General features: G+C 37.8%; 2 protein-coding genes across 5 annotated transcripts; one reads left to right on the top strand and one right to left on the bottom strand.

Moving 5' to 3' along the window:
• Nucleotides 1-6,096: 6,096 nt before the first annotated feature.
• Nucleotides 6,097-12,876, bottom strand: LOC142531015 (protein-L-isoaspartate O-methyltransferase 1-like). 4 transcript variants are annotated; one of them, XM_075636995.1, is made up of 4 exons: nucleotides 12,742-12,876; nucleotides 7,476-7,746; nucleotides 6,992-7,156; nucleotides 6,097-6,560 (listed from the first exon to the last, which is right to left on the bottom strand). In XM_075636995.1, exons 1-4 carry the CDS (start codon nucleotides 12,745-12,747, stop codon nucleotides 6,310-6,312), a joined length of 693 nt encoding a protein of 230 aa, XP_075493110.1. In that variant the 5' UTR covers nucleotides 12,748-12,876; the 3' UTR covers nucleotides 6,097-6,309. The 4 variants fall into 4 exon arrangements, with proteins under 4 accessions (XP_075493110.1, XP_075493109.1, XP_075493111.1 ...); XM_075636994.1 differs by lacking the exon at nucleotides 12,742-12,876 and adding an exon at nucleotides 9,208-9,366; XM_075636996.1 differs by lacking the exon at nucleotides 12,742-12,876 and adding an exon at nucleotides 9,180-9,354.
• A 4,533-nt stretch (nucleotides 12,877-17,409) lies between these two features.
• LOC142531743 (uncharacterized) lies at nucleotides 17,410-19,124 on the top strand. Its single transcript, XM_075637995.1, has 3 exons — nucleotides 17,410-17,780; nucleotides 17,864-18,003; nucleotides 18,565-19,124. Exons 1-3 carry the CDS (start codon nucleotides 17,410-17,412, stop codon nucleotides 19,122-19,124), a joined length of 1,071 nt encoding a protein of 356 aa, XP_075494110.1.
• Nucleotides 19,125-21,955: the final 2,831 nt, after the last annotated feature.

Genomic DNA, 21,955 nt, shown 5'->3' on the forward strand with positions numbered 1-21,955 from the left:
AATTTGCGGAAAAATAAAAAATTTCTTAAATATAAAATTACTTTAATTTTCGTTCATAAAACAATAGTTCATCCCAAATATAATTGCGTTAAAAGAGTTCGCCAATAAAATTTGCTAAAGGAAAATGCTTGTTTAAAGATTATAAACCAAAACGTAAAATCAGAGTATTTTGAACATTTCATAAAACATAAAATATGGCGGTTCTCGGGTTTAGCCTCCCGCTCAGTCCAAGCCAGCTCACTGTTCCTCACCCCTTGTCTCTTCAAACTCTTCCTCACTTGCATCGATCAAGTTTAGTGAGTCTAAAGACTCAACATGTATAAATTGGAAGTAACAAGTAATACGTAATAAGATCACATGCAGCTTTAAAATAGAACACACATATTGGAACTTGAACTTGCATAAATAAGATTGAGCATACGTACATGCATACATAGCCGTGCCATCAACATAAAACTTTTCTTAAACATGCTTACATCGTACATACTTGAACATACATAAACTTCATCATTTTGCGTAGAGGCATTTTTCAAAGCAAGTGACCCATACATAAATACGTCTGATCAGACTAAACCACAGTACTGGGCTGACATGGAAAATCCACTGCCACATACATGAGATCCTCGTTCATAATTTAACGGGTGGTTTGGTCCCTGGTCATACTTTAACGCTTTCCAATCATGATCTAAACCCGTTCATAATTTAACGGGATGGATTTGTCCCTGGTCATACTTTACCGCTTTCCAATCCCATACATAATTTGGTCACAAGACATTTAGCACACCTAAAAAACTTAAAAGTATTTTCTTTTTTTTTTTTTGCACGTCAACATACTTCCTTGGCGTTGAGGGATTCGTTGGATCTCGCATAGGGCCACTGCTGCACGTATTAACAAGGACTTAAAATACTTGACTTGCACAACTTAGACATAGGTACTCGAGCTCACCACCGAAGTGAATAAGTAGCTTATGACATTATAGTTCGCTCTGGACTTGACCTCGTTTAATCATCGTACTAAACCATGACATCAAACCCCAAAACAATCAATAAAATATTTCTCAAAAACTGAAGTACACGGACCCCTTGCACCCCTCGGGGTTCGGGTCCGTGTAGGTACTGTATCTATATACTCGAAGAAAAGGAAGGACACGGACCCCATGTAAGGGTCCGTCTAAGGGTCCATGTAGACTCTGTAAAAAGACACTTTGAAGGAAACAAAGGCATGGACCCCGTGTAGAGGTCCGGGTGAAGGTCCATGTACCTACTGGAAATCTACACCTCGAGTGAAACACTAGCACGGACCCCGTGTCAGGGTCCGGGAAGGGGTCCGTGTACATGCTGTGAGTGCAAACCAACGAAATTCAATACACATGACGCTTAATCTCTCTAACTCGATTGCACGAACTATGAACCGACACCTCGAGACCCATCCCAGGATGCTATGACATTGAACCAAACTCGTACAAACACCCCAAATCAACCACGTCCACCCTACGACACATTACAACTCATGAACACGGACTTTGACACCAAATCAAATGCTACGACTCCTAATGAATTCAAGTGCCCCTCGACACTAATCGACACACCAAAAACAATTCCCACATCATCATCAACCTGTCTAAATGCAGCAGCGATCATCCGTCGATCCCTAACAAAGCCTGCAACTCAAAAACTTCAAGAATGCATCAATAACATAATTTTTAGAAACGCAGTTTGAGCAGTCTCACGAAAAACACCATAACTCACTCAATTTTTATCTAAATATTTCGAATTTTATATCAAATCGAAGATATCAAAAAGTTCTACGTTTCATTTTGTGAAAGATTTTCCAGCAAAGTGACCGAAAAATCGCAGTAGTTAAAAAAACAGCAAAAACATGATTTGAGATCCCAAAAATGGTTTCAAAAGTGATCTAAACATAATTGCTCAAACTTCTACACATCACACGTGGATTTTTACGTATAATAAATAACACAACGCATAATATGACAAGATCGACGCAAGAAGAATAGAATATACATGCCTTTAAATCTTTAACATTACCGAACGACGACACCGAAGCGGGAAGGATGCAAGAGAGGATCCGTGTAGAACCCGTAAGTCAGTAGACGTATAAGCCATGCATAATTCTAGATTTTTAAATTTAATTGACTTCATTGCATGATTATTTTAAATGCATTTATTTGAAGTTAATTATTCATTATTTCAGTTCAGTAGTTTGATTTTTAGCATTTCAGTTATTTCAGTGAGGCCGGACTGGAGTTGGAGTTTTGAGGTAGAATTTAAGATTCGAGAAATAATTCCAGAAGTTAAGTTAGCTAGCAAGTAAGTTCATTTAAGTTAGTAAGGGAGGTTTGAGGATTTAATTTAATTATTTGAGGTGATTAAGAAATGAGCTCATTTAAGTTATTAAATTAAGGGGTTAGCTCACTAAATTATTTAAAGGATTAGTAAGGCTTTCAAGGATTATTAGTTGACTAGATAACCAACACTTCCCACTCATTTTATTAGGATGATTTCGGCCCCTTGGATTTATTAAGCAATTCATTCCAATTCATCAACTTTGACCAATTCTTTGCATGTAATTAGTAGGATAATTCTAGGATTTTTGAGAGCACAATTTAATTAAATAAATGGACATATCCTAGACTAGAAAATAAGAAAAATAGGCCACTACCTCCTAGAAGCATCCACCAACTCATTTAATATCAAACCATAATTCAAAATTCAAAAATGAGAAGACTTGGTCTTGATTCTTTCCTTATATCTTGCACCCACTTCCCTCACCCTCCTAACCATCATTCCCCCTCCCTTAGTCACGAAATTCAGAGTGTTTTTGAGAGAGGAAAACCGTGGGAATTCAGTAGGAAGCAAGGGAAGAAAAATCGAGAGCAAGAAAGGTAAACAAGAGAAGCGCTCCACCTCCTCCGTGCCGCGTCGTCGTCGTTTCGTTCGTTTTCTTTCGAAACGAAACCAGGCATGTCTAGATTTCTTTCAAACCTCAATCAAGTCATATTATCATTTATTTTTCAGTACATGATCATGTTTATTCAAGCAAAAACCGAGATACATGTCAAAACATTTTGGAACAACACATGCAGAATTTTCGTTTTTCCTTGGCAAGCTTCACGTTTTTCTTGGTTTGTGAGTTTCAGGTGATTGGTTCGACTCCAGGCTCCCAAGGCGACTCCTAGACACGTAATAGGATGCATTAGGACCATTTTGGTCCATTCAAACCAGCCCCATGCTTGCTGGAAATTCAGAATGACAGCAAGTTCCCATAGGCGCAGATTTGTGTTCGAAAATTTCAGTTTTTGTGTCAAGGGGTTGGATCTGATCTTGGCTGCCCTAAGGGCTCTTAGCCATGGTTGGATCACTCCCCTAGCATGTATAAGACGTGACTAAGTCTCCCTTTTGGTGGCTTGGTCCATGGCTCATCGGTTTTTAAATAATCAACAAGAACAACCCCTTTCCCCATTCGGCCCCTTCCATTTTTCAGCATATGGTTTCGTTTCTTTTGTTGCTTGGTATGGATCTTGGTTGGCCTATGGCCCTTATCCACGGTTCATATCATGCTCCTAGATGTCTAGATCGTGCCATGGTCAATCAAATGGCCATTGGAATGACACGAGACATCGATCATAGCATAAACACTACACACGCATACACGTTGCTCTCGGTTGGACCCTTCGGTTGAGTTTTGGTATGATGCGGATTGTGGCTGGCCTAGGGCCCTTAGCCATGGTTCAAATCATTCCTTGGGATGTTGGTAAGAGTCTCTGGTCGGTGGTTCATGCCCCTAATGGCCGATAGTCTCGAAACCAACGCAAGTCTTGTAGTTGCGCAGCTGCTGGAAATTACAGCAAGTTGCTGTGTCGTTTAGAAGGCTCGTTTGAGTTCTTGGTTGGCTTTTAGCCCATGGCCTTGGACTGGACAGTGCCTCATTGAGTTGGGAAGGTCATTTTTTCGACCGTTCGTCATTCGGATCATTTTCGAGGTCGTACGAGAATTTACGATGCAATGTGCCAAATTGACTCTCGAAAGAGCGTTTCGTGTTTTGGCCTCCATTCCACCTAGATTTCGACCCTATCATTTTAGGAGCATTATTTTATGATTTTTCAGCGTATTTTAATCATGACTATATGTCGGTTCGGTGTCGGTTCAGGTTGGCTCGGAGTCATGATTAAATGCGAAGTCATTAGGCATCATAGTCGCATCTTTTGAACGTAAATTGCATAGTTGGTCAAGTTTAAGCTATTGCATATTTTTCATAGCCCAGTTAGGTTGCACCGAGCCTGGGGACGATCCAATCCAATCCAGTTGGTAAAATTACAGGAATTTTCATTACGCCAGTTAATTATTTTACGTGCATTAAATAGAAAATGATTATTCTTGAGATTTATGCGATATGGCTTGTGGTTCATTCACTATGTGGGAGTGTTATTTTATACGGTCGCCAGTGACCGATCAGTTCAGTATGGTACCACCCGGTCGGCAGTGACCGGCCAGCTCAGTTCAGTTTCAGCCTCCCCGGTAGCCAGTTACCGATCAGTTCAGCTTAGTGCAGTGGCCACAGGCGTAAAACATAATCTCAACAGAAAATTTTATCAGTTATTTCAGTATAGGCTCCAAGGAGCAGACATTTTTACTGTGATTATCAGTTCATTTATGCACGTATTATAATTGCTCAGTACAGATTATTTTTCAGTATGCCTCAGGACAGGATATGTTAACTCATGCATATTTTAAATTCAGATTTTTTCTCGTTAGATGCGATTTATGCATGCTGAGTCTTTAGGCTCACTAGACTTGATTGTTGTAGGTACTGATGAGGCCAGGGCCGAGGGCGGGGACCAGTGAGCCAGCTTGGGTCGGCAGTAGTGGCACCCGAGGACCTCAGTGCAGCAGTTGTTATTTTATTCCGCAAACAATTTTTATCAGTCGTTGGATAATTTTTAAGTTGTTATTGTTGGCAAAACTTTATTTTCTTCCGCTGCTATTATTTTAAACATCGAACTTGATTCCCCAGTGATTTTATGAATGAGGCCATTTAAGTTCTTTTAAAAAGAAAATTTTTAATTTTCCGCAAATTTCAAGAAAGGAGTTTTAGGCCCCTTTACAATCCGGAACGAACATGACGCGATTTTCTTGAAATAAAACTCACGAAAATTTGCTAGAATGCTGAAGGGGATGGAGCGGCTGCTCTATGGTAGAAGAACCCTAGGTTTTCTCTTTTAAAAATCTGAAATAGAGTGTAAAGAATTGTGTGTGTGCAAATTGTATATGTGGTGTGTGTAAAAACGTATAAGTGTATGTGAGTGTGTGCAACGTGTGTGTGATTAATTAGGAGGAAATTATTACTTAATTGACTAATTAAAAATACTACTTAAAAGTTAATCCTCTCTACTCATACAAAATCCCCTAATTAACAAAATAAAATGCACAATGACTAAACTTTAAAATTTTTAAAATCTTAAAATCGCCTAATAAATTAATTAGACTTTAAAATGTTAAAACTTAATAAATTATTTAAAAATACCCCAACCTTGACTTAAAATAAAATATTACGTTTTAAAATTGTCAAACGCGTCGTCGATCTCTTTTCCTCGATCCCGCATCGAATAATCGCCTGAAACATGAAACTCGAGAAAACATTTTAACGTGCATCACATAAACATAAATAATTTAAAATAATGCAATTTAAATAGGTCATGCATCGCTATAAATCATCTTAAAGTTAAATAAATAATTTAACTATTTAATTAAATGCATGGGATATACGTGTACTGATTTTGGGCTCTAGATCAACAGTGGAAGAAGATGAACACGATGAGTGAAGTGATGTGAAATCATCTCACTTTCAACGATGTCGATTTCGATATCTTGGAAATATCATAAATACTATTTTAAAATATTATCAGGAGAAAAAACAATGAAATAAAATAAACTGATTCGTAGGAAAAAGGCAGATCGATCTTGATGTTTGGATACAATTAAAAAAAAAGGTCGAGTTCTTTTATAAGTTTTTTAAGAGAAGCAGAAATAAAAGTACACACTTTCTACCATTGAGATTTTAGCTTAAATTTTTTTAAATATGCAAACTGGACAACTCCATTCGACCATAAAAAGAAACATATACAGTGTTTGGAAATGTCAAATACAAGCTTTTCCTCCTTCGCATTCTGGTTACAATCATCGAGCCATTACTCCAAATTCTCCAGAATTCTAGTTTCACAGTTAGAAACATGAATGCATATTAAGAGTAACCTTATTAAAATACAGTCTCAATCCAATGTATCGAATACGTTAATAACCACGGAGTTGAGCTTCTCTACTAGTCAGTGGAACGTAACGAACTGATGTCTCACTTCGAACACTTAATGATCCATCCATATTCTTGTCCACAACTTGAAGGTCTTGGAAAATGTTGCCCACAGGGATCACAAGTCTCCCGCCGGGCTTCAGTTGTTCTACTAGTGCTGGAGGAATTTCGGGTGAAGCAGCCCCGACATGAATGGCATCATAAGGTGCAAAATCAGGCCAGCCCAACCTGCCATCTTGTTACCATGCAAATAAAAAAGACTAAATATTAGGTAGCAGGATATATAGGCATTGTTCGTTTGACCTTTTGAAGCTAAAATTTATTCACTCGAAAGTATATAGGTGTTGTTCGTTTGACCTTTTGAAGCTAAAATTTCTCCACTCGAAGGTGCAGTAGCCGTTTGTTTTCATCCACTTTCAAGATCAATTTTCTCTATCATTTGTGATCCTCAATACACATACATTCAACTTTTGACCATATAACTATAACTATATTTTATATACGTACATCATTCGACTTTAACTTTATACTCCATTCCCAATTCACAAGCAAATTTTCAAAGATAATACCCCAATCACTAAAATGAAAGCACTTCCCCACAGTAAGACTACAATCCCCATTTAACATACAATTCGAAATAAGGGCGCATCAAAATCAAAGGTATACCGCCAACATGCACCGAGAGAGGTCCTTCTTTCAATAGTTCAGCTGCTGCACTTCTTTGGATATTTCTAGTTGAAGATTCAACCAACTCTGGAATGTGTTCAACACCAACAGCTCGGCCTTGTTGTTCAACCATAATAGCAAAGCAAGCGGTCAAATACCCAGTTCCTACCAGAGAAATCCAAAAATTGGAAGGGTCTCGAAGGACTGGCGTTAGCATGTTATGATAAATTCATCGTACTAGGAATATACTAGAAACTGATGATGCTTACACTCCTCATTGTATTTTAATTCCAAATTCTTTAAAAGTTCTATAATTTTAATCTATCACTTAACCAACTGGTACAATCCTTGCCTAATCCTCAACCTAAATGGGAGATTTTCAGTAAAAAAAAAACTTACTGATGAGACATTAATTAATTGAATCACTAAATACACATTATGAACTTAAAGACATTTCATAGCAGAACTCGATAACATATAAAACCTGAACCAACATCCAATGCATGCATGCCAGGCTTCAAATGGTTCTCCAACAACTCAAGGCACATGGCATGCATATGTGGTGCAGAAATAGTAACATTGTAACCAATCTGCATTGGATTGTCCACATATGGTGGTGTATCCGCTGGCACAAACAAAGCCCTGTCAATGGTTTCCATTACTTCTGCTACTTTCTGTGACCTTATCACTCCATGGCTCTGCAAACGATCTACCATTTCTTTGTTCTTGTTAATACTGCTTCCCCTCCAGATTCGCTATTGGTAAACATGAACTAAGTTAAAATAAGATGTGGCACAAAAAGAAAAGAAAACCATCATATAACATGTTGTGTGATGAACCCAAATAAAACAAGTAAAAACTACAAATACATCAAAATTGGAAGTGACACCACATTCCCACATCACTACAAAGAATTACTGGCCTAGGCACCATTTAATACACGAACTCAATCCATTGCGACAGTGATGAATTCACATACAAACCCCATAAAATGCAAAGGCATTTCTTTAAACACAAAGCATCAGTTCTCATCTAAACTAAATAAATAAAAACAAAAACTCGTTTTGCTTCCAACTTAGCATACAAAATTTCAATCTCCAACTCAAGGAAAATAATCATTTATGAAGCCGCAACTCAGTTAAATATTTCAACTTTCAATCAAATTCATATGAACCCCAGTGAGAGTACCTTCCCGGCCACGCCTGAAGCAGTGCGCGACTCAGGCTAGTAAAATTATCCCCCATGGATATCTTCTTTACACCGTAATCGATTTCACATATGGACTGCACTCAAGTGCAAGGCACAACAAGAGCACTCTTTGCACCCAGATGTAACGAAACTAAACCTTCAATAAAGCTAACAACTTGGTTCTGGAGCAATAGCCTTAGAATGCTCCAAACACTCCATGCCATGACAGTCGAAAGTCATTTAATTCAAAATAAAACATAAGTCACAGTCTTTAACTTTTACTTATACACTAATATATACTACTTTTTTATTATTGTTTGAAAGTTTAAAACCTTCAACAACACACATAACATGGCTGTGGAGAAATAGCCTTACTGCACATCAAACGCTCCAAGCCATGAAAGATATCGAATTCTAGCTAAAAGTCTTTTAACTTTTACTATAAAATGATAAATAAATAAATATCAGTTTATTATCGTTCGAAAGTCCAAAAATACACTCATTTCTTTTCAACTGAATTTTCTTCAAATTGTTATATTCTAGCACATCATATCATAAGCCTGCTTCATGGCGGTCAGGGGTGTCTCTCTTTGTGTATTGTGCTACGTTATATGACAATCATGCACCTTACATCTCAACTATACTTCTTTACCGCTTTTCCGAAAGATGAAAAATATACCAGCATCCTCTTTACCCTCGAACCTCGCGGGATTCACATTTTCCTTATCTTAAAATTAAAAGGTTCAAACAATTTTGCACCTCCATATCTTAATAACTCTATCAATAGCAAATAGTGCAGAAAACATTAAATCCATGAATTCCTCAGATCACACGCCCAATCTATGCAATTGATGCATCATCTTTGGTGGAAATAATGCAAATAAAAAGGATACATATCTTCTAATTGATAAACGTTAGCTCATAAATTGGAATTGAGTGCAATCCCAATAGAAACAAAAAAGAACAGCAAACAAACAAACAAGCACACACAAGAAAACACCTAGTAGAAGTGTCCAATTTGCTTCTACCTCCATGGCGGTGGCGGCGCTTGAACTATAAAGGTGATGGCTTTAGGGAGGAGTACGATAGCGGCAACCACACGCGATTGTTATGATGAATAATAGGAAGCAAAACGATCCTTCGACTTTGTCCCTGCCGTCATCGTTCTGTTATCACGTGCCTCTCACGTTTGAAAAGCATCATCTTGGTCGGTTTGTCTTTTTTAAAAACATAAATGAGTAGTTTGATAATTTGGAAACTAAAGTTTTAAAAATAATACTCACTGGGTAAGCAATTCATGCATAGATATTAATTTTTTGTGAAAAATCTAAAATATTTAAAATTGATTTTTTATCATGATTTTTTATATTATGTATAGTTTATAATGACAATGGGACGGGTCTGCGAAAGATTTGGTCAATCCCAAGAGTTGCTTCATCAAGGAAAAATTGGGCTCGGAACCACCCCCTAAAATGTGTTGGATCTCATCTAGGTTAGACGTCGTTTGCACAATTGATGGATCGGTTCGGACACTTGCGAGGGTGCTTCAAACACAATATTGTCAATGAGCTACAATAATTTGTGTTTTAAGAATGTAAACACCGATGAATTAGATCGAGTTTGATTTCAAACCAAGCGAAAAATACTCGAAGTAATCATTCGTTAAGAAAAACTGAAAGATTTTAAAATCTAATGACTTGTGTGAACTGATCGACTGAAAGACGGAGAATCAGTTCAGCTATGGGCGGAACTGAATTGATATCAGCTGAACTGATCAAGTTAGTTTAAAACAAAGTTAAGCAGTTAATACACAAGATATGTTTATGGATGTTCGGAGACTTCAACTGCTTCTACGTCACCCTTTCTACCACCTCGGATATCCACTAGAAGACTTTGATTTATACAACACCTTGTACAACCTACTCAACTTAAGACTTACCCACTGCCTAACTGAACTCCTAGTCTAGACTCAAGGCATCACCTTCCGGCCAACACTTGTTTAACGTCTTTGTGTCAAAAACTACATACACATGTTTTACGTCTTTGTGCAAGACAGAATTTGAGTGGTGGTGTGTGTGTGTGTGTGAGAACTGATCTCTGAAAACTACCCGAAAGTGTTCCACACACTGAGAAAAATATGCTTCTAAAACTAAGCTGATAACACGTTGAAGTGTTCTATCTGGGCTGATTGCTTCTTCAAAGCTTATAAACATTATGTGTGTCATCTCTATATTTTATCTTTTCACTCGTCAACTCTAATCATCGTCCTCATAAGCTCGGATTTTATTTATAGGCGTTTGGCTGAACGTACAGTGAGACTCAGTGAATGAATCCGATGCAGTTTGAATTTGTTCCCCCAAATAGATATCTGGAGCATTTGGCCTTAAGCGCTGCTGCAACGTCTTTTATTGTACCTTGATCGTACAATAGCTTTTGTACCTTTGTGCACAGCTGGATTAAGCTTGTCGTATCTGCAAACTGGTTCGCTCCTAATTGAAGTTCTTAACTGGTCAGTTGAACTGGTGAGATTAAATCATTATACTCGTTAGCGGAACTGATTTCACTGATTCAGTTGAACTGGTCAGTTGGGCTGTTCATCAGTTGAATACTTCATCAGTTGACCGGGCTTTTGAAGGTCTTCTGCTGAACCACCTATCAACTGGACAATCAGTTGAACTGCACTTGATACTTCAGTTGTACTGGTTCCGTTCGATCAATCAGTAGGCACTTTCAAGTTACGTCTCGATAGCTTCAGTTTAAGTTTGGTGGAAGTGTCCAATTTGCTTCTACCTCCATGGCAGAAGCGGCGCTTGAACTATAAAGGTGATGGCTTTAGGGAGGAGTACGATAGCGGAAACCACACTTGATTGTTGTGATGAATAATAGGAAGCAAAACTATCCTTTGACTCTATCCATGCCGTCATCGTTCTGTTATCACATGCCTCTCACGTTTGAAAAGCATCATCTTGGTCGGTTAATTGAATTGTTTTTTTAAACATAAATTGGTATTTTGATAATTTGGAAACTAAAGTTTTAAAAATACTACTATCACTGGATAAGCAATCCATGCATAGATATTAATTTTTTAAGAAAAATCTAAAAAAATTTAAAATTGATTTTTTATCATGATTTTTTATATTATGTATAATTTATAATGACAATGGGACAGGTCTATGAAAGATTTGGCCAATCCCAAGAATTGCTTCATCAAGGAAAAATTGGGTTCGGAACCACCCCCCAAAATGTGTCGAATCACATCTAGGTTAGACGTCGTTTGCACAATTGATGGATCGGTTCGGACACCTGCGAGGGTGCTTCAAACACAATATTCTCAATGGGCTGCAATAGCTCATGTTATAAGAATGTAAACACCAATGAATTAGATCGAGTTTGATTTCAAACCAAGCAGAAAATACTCGAAGTAATCATTCGTTAAGAAAAAACTGAAAGATTTTAGAATCTAATGACTTTTGTAAACTGATCGACTGAAATATGGGGAATCAGTTCTGGTTTCTATCAGTTCAGCTATGGACGGAACTGAACTGATATCAGCTGAACTGATCAAGTCAGTTTAAAACAAAGTTAAGCAGTTAATACACAAGATAAGTTTATGGATGTTCGGAGAATTCAACTGCTTCTACGTCACCCCTTCTACCACCTCGGGCATACACTAGAAGACTTTGATTTATACAACACCTTGTACAAATCCACTCAACTTAAGACTTACCCACTGCCTAACTGAACTCCTAGTCTAGACTGAAGACATCATCATCTAGCCAACATTTGTTTAACGTCTGTGTGTCAAAGACTACATACACATGTTTTACGTCTTTGTGCAAGACAGAATTTGAGTGGTGGTGTGTGTGTGTGAGAACTGATCTCTGAAAACTACCCGAAAGTGTTCCCACACACTGAGGGAAATATGCTTCTAAAACTAAGTTGATAACTCGTTGAAGTGTTCCATCTGGGCTGATTGCTTCTTCAAAGCTTATAAGCATTATGTGTATCCTCTCTATATTTTATCTTTTCACTCGTCAGCTCTCATCATCATCTTCACTCAGCTCAGCTTCTATTTATAGGCGTTTGCCTGAAAATACAGTGAGACTCAGTGAATGAATCCGATGCAGTTTGAATTTGTTCCCCCAAATAGATATCTAGAACATTTGGCCTTAAGTGCTGCTGTAACATCTCTTATTGTACATTGATCGTACAATAGCTTTTGTACCTTTGTGCACAGCTGAATTAAACTTGTCGTATCTGCAAACTGGTTCGCTCCTAACTGATGTTCTGAACTGGTGAGATGAAATCAGTTGACTCGTTAGCTGAACCGATTTCACTAATTCAGTTGAATTAGTTAGTTGGGTTCTTCATTAGTTGAGCACTTCATCAGTTGGCCGGGCTTTAGAAGGTCTTCTGCTGAACCACCTATCAACTGGACAATCAGTTGAACTGCTCTTGATACTTAAGTTGTACTGATTCAGTTCTATCAATCAGTTTACACTTTCAGTTTACGTCCCGATAGCTTCAGTTTATTCTTGATAGAAGTGTCAATTTGCTTCTACCTCCATGGCGGCGGCGGCGGCGCTTGAACTATAAAGGTAATGGCTTTAGGGAGGAGTACGATAGCGGAAACCACACGCAATTGTTGTGATGAATAATAGGAAGCAAAACTATCCTTCGACTTTGTCCATGCCGTCATCGTTCTGTTATCACGTGCCTCTCATGTTTGAAAAGCATCATCTTGGTCGGTTAATTGAATTGTCTTTTCAAAAACATAAATTAGTAGTTTGATAATTTGGAAACTAAAGTTTTAAAAATACAACTATCATTGGGTAAGCAATTCATGCATAGATATTAACTTTTTTGTGAAAAATCTAAAATGATTTTTTATCTTGATTTTTTATATTATGTATGGTATATGATGACAATGGGACGGATCTGCGAAAGATTTGGTCAATCCCAAGAGTTGCTTCATCAAGGGAAAATTGGGCTCGGAACCACCCCAAAATGCGTCGGATCCCATCTAGGTTAGACGTCGTTTGCACAATATTTGGGTTGCGAGCGTACCAAGAATGTAAGTGTCAAAATGTAAAAATATAACTTCTAAAATAACCAAAATTAAGTTTCAATTTAACCATTTGTTATAATTTTCTCGATTAGACATTGAAAAACTATAAACTATTTATAAAAATGATGGTAATTGGATTTAAATTCAACAATGACAATCGAATTAACTTCGTAATTAATGAACGAAAAATATATATATATATATATATATATATATATATTACAATTGAAATGGAAATAATAACAAAACTAGAAATTCGAAGTGAAGAACGTAAATATAAGCTGGAAATTGTGTGTTTAAAGCTGGAATAATATTAGCTTAAGAACTAAATTTGTGCTTGAAACTTGAAATGTCCACCCGGAGCTGAAATTCTCAAGGTGACATATGGTCTATAAGATAGGTGATTAATACCTGAAAGATGAAAATTTCATCAATGATTTGGCGACATAGAGTATGAATGAACCGATCTCACATCAAAATTCTATGTATAAAACATTTGATAAGTAATACTCATATCAACAAAACGCATTTTCTTTTCGAAAGTTCGTACATAAGAATTCCAAAATTAAGTGTGATTGACTTGGAGCAATTATGGGATGAGTGACATCACGTGAAGTTTCTCAGATTATATGTGAGTGGAGACATAAACATGTTGAAAAGACTCATGTTGATAAGGTGAAAACAATCATCGAATATGAGATGGTACAAAACTATTTATCAAAATTGCAGATTGTGTATTGCTTTTTGGGAGTTGATTTTGTGTGTTGTGCTTGTTTCTGCTTTTTTTCCCCTTTATTTGTATGTTTCCTCGAGCTGCCGTAATTGTCAGTCATCATTTCCAACATGGGATGATTTTGTTCAGAATCTTGATTTTAATTTTAACAAAATTGTGTTTCTAACATATATACTCACTACAAGAAAAATGGTAAACGACAACACACTTTTAACAACGGTTTTTGTCTATTAGCGTATTTTTTTTGGACATTCGACAACGTTTTTAGAGAAAACCGTTTTTTGTGGATATTTAGCGACGGTTGTTACTATCACCGTCGCTAAAATTAGCGACGGTTTGAGAAAACTGTCGCAAAATTATAAATTGGCGACGGTGTAATTTAAACCGTCGCTAAATTTAGCGACAGTTAAAGAAAAACTATCGCATGTTTAAAAATAGCGACGGTTTTACCAAACCGTCGCTAAATTTGGCGACAAATGAAAATAAACCGTTGCTATAACTAGCGACAGTTTAGATTAAACCGTCGCCGATTTATAATTTTGCGACGGTTTAAGTAAAACTGTCGCCATTTTCAAAAAAATTCGTTCCCTCCTAAACTTCCCTCCATTTTCTTCCACCACTCTCTATAAATACATGCAAATTTGCTTCAATTCCTTCCACTTCACTTCACAACAATTAAAATTTTTCTCACTTACACGATTTTACAATTTCACAACACTTAAAATTTTTATCTCTTACACGATTTTACCACTTCACAACACTTAAAATTTTTATCTCTTACACGATTTTTTTACCACTTCAAAACAATTAAAATTTTTATCTCTTACACGATTTTATCACTTCACGACACTTAAATTTTTTTATCTCTTACACGATTGTACTAATTCAAAACACAGATTTATTAAATTCTTAATTTTTTTTATTTTACCAAAAATATTAGCGACGGAATGTAAAAACCGTCGCTAAGTAGAGACGAGTTTGCACATGAATACCGTCGCTATATTTAGCGACGGTTATTTTAAACCATCGCTACATTTAGCGACGGTATAATGTCCGTCGCAAATATCTTTTGCAACAGTTGTCAAAACAGTCGCAAAACAGTTTTTCATTTGCGACGGTTTTGCAAAATGTAGCTACGACAATGGTGAAAAATCTTTGTCTTTGAGAGGACCATTTAACAACACTGGCTTTAACAACAGTTTTAAAATAGCTACGACAACGGTTAAAAACCGTTGTTTTAACCGTTGTCGTATGACATTTTTCTTGTAGTGACTCAAGTGTGAAGTTATTAACACAAGAAGCAAACTGAAACTGAATTCTACATAAACTGAATTTCTGGCAAGCTTTGATATTTTGATGATATCCCTCAACTGGATGATTCATATGACAATCCGTCAACATGACTAATCAGAAAACTCAATTTGGAACAAGTCGTAATTCATGTTAGTTGAGCAAATTCGGATGTTATCAAAGTCTAACGGATCACTGAATTACCAAACTGATTGCACGAAAACAGAAATCAATTGGGTATGAGCAGTTGTGATATTTTGGTCATATCTCTTAGCTTGGTTATTGGAAGTACGCGATCCAATAAAATCATCTTCAGAAGTTAAAGTCTGAATCGAAGCTTAAGATGCTGATAAATGACGATGAAGCTACTGGTTCTGTACAAACTGAACTGATTTTAGCACACCGGCTGAACTGAACTGAACCAGCTGCTGCTGACCAACTGAAATGAACTGAACCAGCAGCTGACCAACTGAACTGAACCGAACCAGCTGCTGACCAACTGAACTGAACCAGGTGCTGACCAACTGAACTGAACCAGCTGCTAACCAACTGAAACTGAACCAGACCAGCTGAAACTGAACCGAACCGGTTGAACTGAATCAGATCAGCTGAACTGAACCTGACCAGCTGAACTGAAACAGACCAGTTGAACTGAAATAGTTGACCAGTTGACCAGAGTTGACCACTTGGGAAAATGTCCAGCAAAGCGAATTTGGCCGTTGCAATTTCAGAAACAGTACAGAAACTTTCCAAACTATCATATTCTTGTATCTAACGTATATATGTTGGAGCCTATAAATAAAACATATTGAAGATCAAACAAGATCTTTTGAAGATTATTCAAATCATGGGCAATTAGCGTGAAGAAATCAGCTAGTTGAGAGCACAAGCCCTTGTGTAATGATACATTTGAGATGTACACTGTAAAGGATAAATTCCTCACACACAATCACTCACACATATACAAGAGAGTTGAAATTAAAATATTAGTTGAGTTAGTCTTCACACAAAGACGTAAAACAATGTGTTTGTAGTCTTTGCATATGAGACATTAAATAATATGCTGATTATGAGGTGCTACTTGCAATCTTTAGAGCTAGTAGTTCTAGTTGGGTGATGCCCTTCCGGAGTGGGTTTGTAAAAAGAGTTGTATAAATCAAAGTCTTCTAGTGAATCTTTCCCAAGGTGGAAGAAGGGGTGACGTAGTAACATTTGAAGTCTCCGAACATCCATAAAAAAATTTGTGTCTATTTTTTTATTGCATTTACATATGATTTTCATAGTTTTAAAGATACATTGTTGAATCATTTTATGTGTTCTTCAAATACAAAAATATTGCATACCAAGTGTTTGATAAAATGCTTCAACCAAAATATTTTTTACTCATTCAACTTGCATATATTTTAAATTCTTTACAAAATGTTTAATCGGCTTCTGCGAATGATTATTTCGAGTGTCTTCCGCTTGGTTTGAAAACCAAACTCGATTTAATTCATCGGTGTTCAATATTTCAAGAATCGAGCTATCGTAGCTCAACGATTTACCCCCTAACTGATCCTAACAAAGTTGAGACTTTCTATTATTATGTTGTAATTTTTAAATTATGGTGGATTTTGTAACTTGGATTTTATGGTTCTGATATTTAAAATGGTGGAGATTTAATATTAACTTTATTTTAGTATGCGTAGTGACTGTTATTTAATTATAAGAGTTATATTTTTACTAAATTATTTAATAAGAAAATTTTAAAATTTTTCCCCAAATATTAAAATATTAGTATTTTAAGACACAGTTCATCACAGTTGGTATCAGAGCGCAAGGTTTTCTGATATAGGGTTGTGCTTACTATTGGTTGCGAGAAGCTCAGGAAGTCACGCCTCAAGTCTGTAATTTTTACGATTTTAAATGCATTAAGTATTAAGTACTAGTTTCTTTAAACTGTATGTTTAAGTTTTCGAATCGTTTTTAGCATGTTATATGATAGTTCTATTATGCATGTTGGTTACGTGTAGGGTTGAATTGTAGAACAATATGCCTCTTAGACGTGTTATTGACCGTAAGGGCCGTGAGGCTCGTGAGGATGAGAGAGTTTCCCCTCCACGTCTACCACCAAACCTTCAGGCTCAGATGCTTGCGGGCATGACTCAGTTCTTTGCACAGTTTGCGATGAACAATACTGAGGTGGATAGAATGACGAGGCCCGAGGTAGTGTATGAGCGATTTCGTAAGATGGACCCTAAGGATTTTGGGAGAACGACTGATCCTATAGTAGTAGAGGGATGGATTAAGATCATAGAGGTGATTTTTACCTTTATGGAGCTACATGATGCTGATAGAGTCAGGTGTGCCACTTACTTTCTGAAGGATGATGCTCGATTATGGTGGGAAGGAGCATCAGTGTTGGTGAATCTGCAGACCCTGACTTGGGAAGGCTTCAAGGAGGTATTATACTCCAAGTACTTCACTGATGAGGCACCATCCCGACTGACTAGGGAGTTTATGGCGTTGAGGTAGGGAGACCACAGTGTGCCAGAGTTCTTGAGGAAGTTCGAGAATGGGTATTACTTTGTTCCCTGATAGCTAATGACGCCAGAGAGAAACTGAGACACTTTATGGATGGTTTACGGTCGATATTGCACTGTGATGTCCGCATAGCCGGTCCTCATACTTATGTCGTTGCAGTGGCTAGGGCTTTGGCGGTTGAACAGGATCAGAAGGACATCGAGATTTACAGTTAGGGCAAGAGGCCTTTACAAGCACCTCAGTGATAGTTTCAGCAACCAACTAAGAAGTCGTTTCAAGGGCATAACAAGGGTAAAGCACAAAAACCACATTATAAGGCTGCTCAGAGGCCTAATGGATATCTGTTGTGCCCAAAGTGCAGTCGCAAGCATGAAGGAGAGTGTCTATGGGGTTCTGGCATGTGCGTCAAGTGTGGTTCCACTAACCACATGCTAAAGAATTGCCCACAGTGGAAGCAGCCGACTCAAAACCGAGTCTTTGTGATGCATGCCGAGGAGGCAGACCCAGACACTACACTCTCGACATATAATATAATTTATTCAGCACCGTATTATTTATTAGAATTTATTATGCATAGTTGGAATTTTATTTCGAAATTTTTATGAAAACCTTAGGATAGTAGACTCAGCATGTGCATGTGATTAAGTTTGCTCTTTTTTTAGAATTGTTGGGTTGAGTGTATGTTAATATTATCTTTGGGAGGATCTTTATAGCGGGAGTAGCCACGAATGCTCTGTTAGATTCCAGGACTACTCATTTTTTTTATATCAGACGGTTTTATGAATTATTTGGGCGTCAAGCCCACTAGGCTGGATGTGAATTATTCTGTGACTGTTCCATCCGGGGAGGAACTGTGTGCTTCTGGTGTGGTCAGAGACTTGAGTATCGAGCTTCAGGGCCACACAATCTATATTGACCTTATTGTATTGCTTATGCCCGAGTTTGTCACCATTCTAAGAATGGATTGGTTGTCGAAGAATGGAGTTTCAATCAATTTCCGACGAAAATCAGTGAGGGTCAGACCACTAGGTGATGATGAGTTTGTATTCGAGACAAGTGGACGCAACAGCACGCCTCAGATGATATCATGTCTTCAGGCGAGGAAGCTTATGCTTAAGGGGTGCCAGATGTTTTTGGCGAGCAATATTTCAGCCCATGTTACTACTTGTCAAACAGTAGTAGATGTTCCAGTTGTCAGAGATTTTCCAGAAGTATTTCCTAAATACATTGTAGGTATCCCACCTGAGCGCGAGTTGGAGTTTTCTATAGATCTTATGTCGTATACCATGCCAATATCCGAGGCACTATATCGGTTAGCGCCTGCAGGATGAAAGATCTCAAACAACAGCTATTGGATAAAGCATTCATAAGCCTTAGTTGTCCACCTTAGGGTGCACTAGTACACTTTGTGAAGAAGAAGGACGAAATCATGAGACTTTGCATCGACTATCGGGAGTTGAATAGAGTTACAGTGAAAAGGATCGAGGACTGATTTGATCAATTTCAAGGAGCTTCTGTGTTTTACAAGATAGATCTTCGCTCCAGATATCACCAGCTGAGGGTGAAAGGCGCATATGTATACAAGACAGCCTTCAGAACTCGCTACGGGAATTACTAGTTCCTAGTGATGTCGTTTGGATTGACAAATACACCAGCCATATTCATGGATATCATGAATCGCGTATTTCAGCCTTACGTGGACCATTTTTTCATCATATTCATAAATGACATCCTCATTTATTCGAAGAACTAGGAGGAGCATAGCCAGCACCTGTGTACCGCATTGCAAGTATTGTAGAATCATAAGTTGTTCCCGGATTTCCGCAAGTGTGAATTTTTGTTAGATGTGGCATTTTTGGGACATGTTATCTCTAGTAATAGCATTGAAATTGAACCATCCAAGATAGAAACAGTGAAAGAATGGGTTGAGCTGAAGAATGCATCAGAGATCCACAGTTTCTTGGGCTTAGCGGGTTACTACAGAAAATTCATTCAGAGTTTTCTTCTATTTCAGTACAACTCACCTCGTTGACGAAGAAGAATGCCATGTTCATATGGAGTGTTGATTTCCAGAAGATTTTCGACACTTTGAAGTAAGCTCTTGTAACAGCACCAGTATTAGTCATGCTATCAGGGCAAGGAAACTTTGTGTTGTACACCGCTGCTTCTAAGCTCGTATTAGTCTCCGTATTTATGCATCATGGTCGAGTCATCGCGTATGCCTCCAGACAGTTGAAGGTACATGAAAAGAACTATCCAACTCATGATCTGGAGTTAGCTGTCGTGGTCTTTGCCTTGAAGATATGGAGACATTATGTGTATTGTGAGAAGTGTCAGATATTTACAGAACACAAGAGCCTAAAATATTTCTTCACTCAGAAGGAGTTGAACATGCGACATAGACGGTGGCTAGAGTTGGTGAAAGATATGACTGTGATATCAGCTATCATTCGGGAAAGCCAATTTAGTTGCCAATGCCTTGAGTAGAAAATCAGGAGTTATGTCGTAACTGTCGATACAAATACCTCTACAGCTAGAGATGCAGAACTTGGATCTCGAGGTTTATCCTAGGGGCAGCTATCCTAGATTATCTACCTTGACAGTGCAGTCCACTTTGATAGACCGTATCCGTAGTGGACAGTCATCTGATGAGAAATTGCAGAAATGGCAATCGAGAGATGAATCTAAGGGTTGTAAGCTTTATACAGTGAGCGATGAGATTGTAAAGTACAGAGAAACGATTGTGTACCTAGGGACGATACAATTCCAAGAGATATATTGTCAGAAACGCATACAGCACCATATTTCATTCATCTAGGAGGCATCAATATGTATAAAGACTTCCAGATGCTATATTGGTGGCCAAGAATGAAACGAGACATTTGACGCTTTGTATTTGAATGTCTAACTTGCCAGCAGGTGAAAGCAGAGTATCGGAGACCAGTAGGGATGCTCAAGCCTCTTCCTATCTCGAGTGAAAATGTGAGAACATTACCATGGATTTCATAGTCAGTTTGTCGAGGTAAGTCAGAGGATCTAACGCTATTTGGATAATCTTTGATTCGTCTTACAAAGTCAGCGCATTTCTTGCTGGTAAAGACGACCTTTTCTATGACGTAGTATGCAGATCTTTATATCTGGAAGATAGTCATATTTCACGAGATCCCAGTTACCATCATTTTTGGCAGAGACCTGAGGTTCACATCGTCCTTTTCGAAGAGTTTGTATTCCGCAATGGAGATGAAATTGCTATTCAGTACATCATTACATCCTCAGACAGATGGCCAGTCTGAGAGACTGATACAGATTTTGGAAGACCGTTTGCAAGAATGAATGATCAATTTCCATGGGAACTAGGAATCGAAGTTACCACTAGTGGAGTTCACCTATAACAACAATTTTCAGTCATATATATAGGTATGACTTCTTACAAAACATTATATGGAAGAAAGTGAAGATCGCATATTCACTAGGATGAGGTCAGAGAAAGATCAGAACTTGGTCTAGAGTTAGTTCAGCAGACTGTATATATAGTACTCAAAATTCAGGACAAGATGAAGACTGCTCAGAGTCGTCAAAAGAGCTACGCTGACAAGAGAATGGGGGACCTTGAGTTTGCCGTAGGAGACCACGTCTTCGTAAAAATAACACCTATGAAGGGTGTTTGAGATTTGGGAAGAAAGGCAAAGTAAGTCCGACATTCATAGGATCATTCGAGATCCTCGAGAAAGTGGGAAAATTAGCCTATCGAGTAGCACTGCCACCGAGTCATGCAGGTGTTCATAATGTGTTCCACGTTTCTATGTTAAGGAAGTACATACAGAATCATTCACATGTACTGAGCTTCGAGTCGTTACAGCTATTACCGAACCTGTCATACGAGGAGATACCTATTCAGATTTTAGAACGAGAGGAGATGAGACTACGGAACAAAGTTACCAAGTTGGTCAAGGTCAAGTGGCTGAACCATTTCGACAAGGAAGCTACTTGGAAGACTGAAGCCGATATAATGAGTCACTACCCAGAGTTGTTTGGTAAGCCTTAATTTCGAGGATGAAATTTATTTAAGAGAGGGAGGAATTGTAGTGTCCAAAACTAGTACACATAAACCTCATGCATAATTGTTAATATATTTATTTAATTAAAAATATAAGTAATGAAT

The sequence above is a fragment of the Primulina tabacum genome, chromosome 17, assembly GCF_025594145.1.
Source record: "Primulina tabacum isolate GXHZ01 chromosome 17, ASM2559414v2, whole genome shotgun sequence".
Lineage (NCBI taxonomy): Eukaryota > Viridiplantae > Streptophyta > Magnoliopsida > Lamiales > Gesneriaceae > Primulina > Primulina tabacum.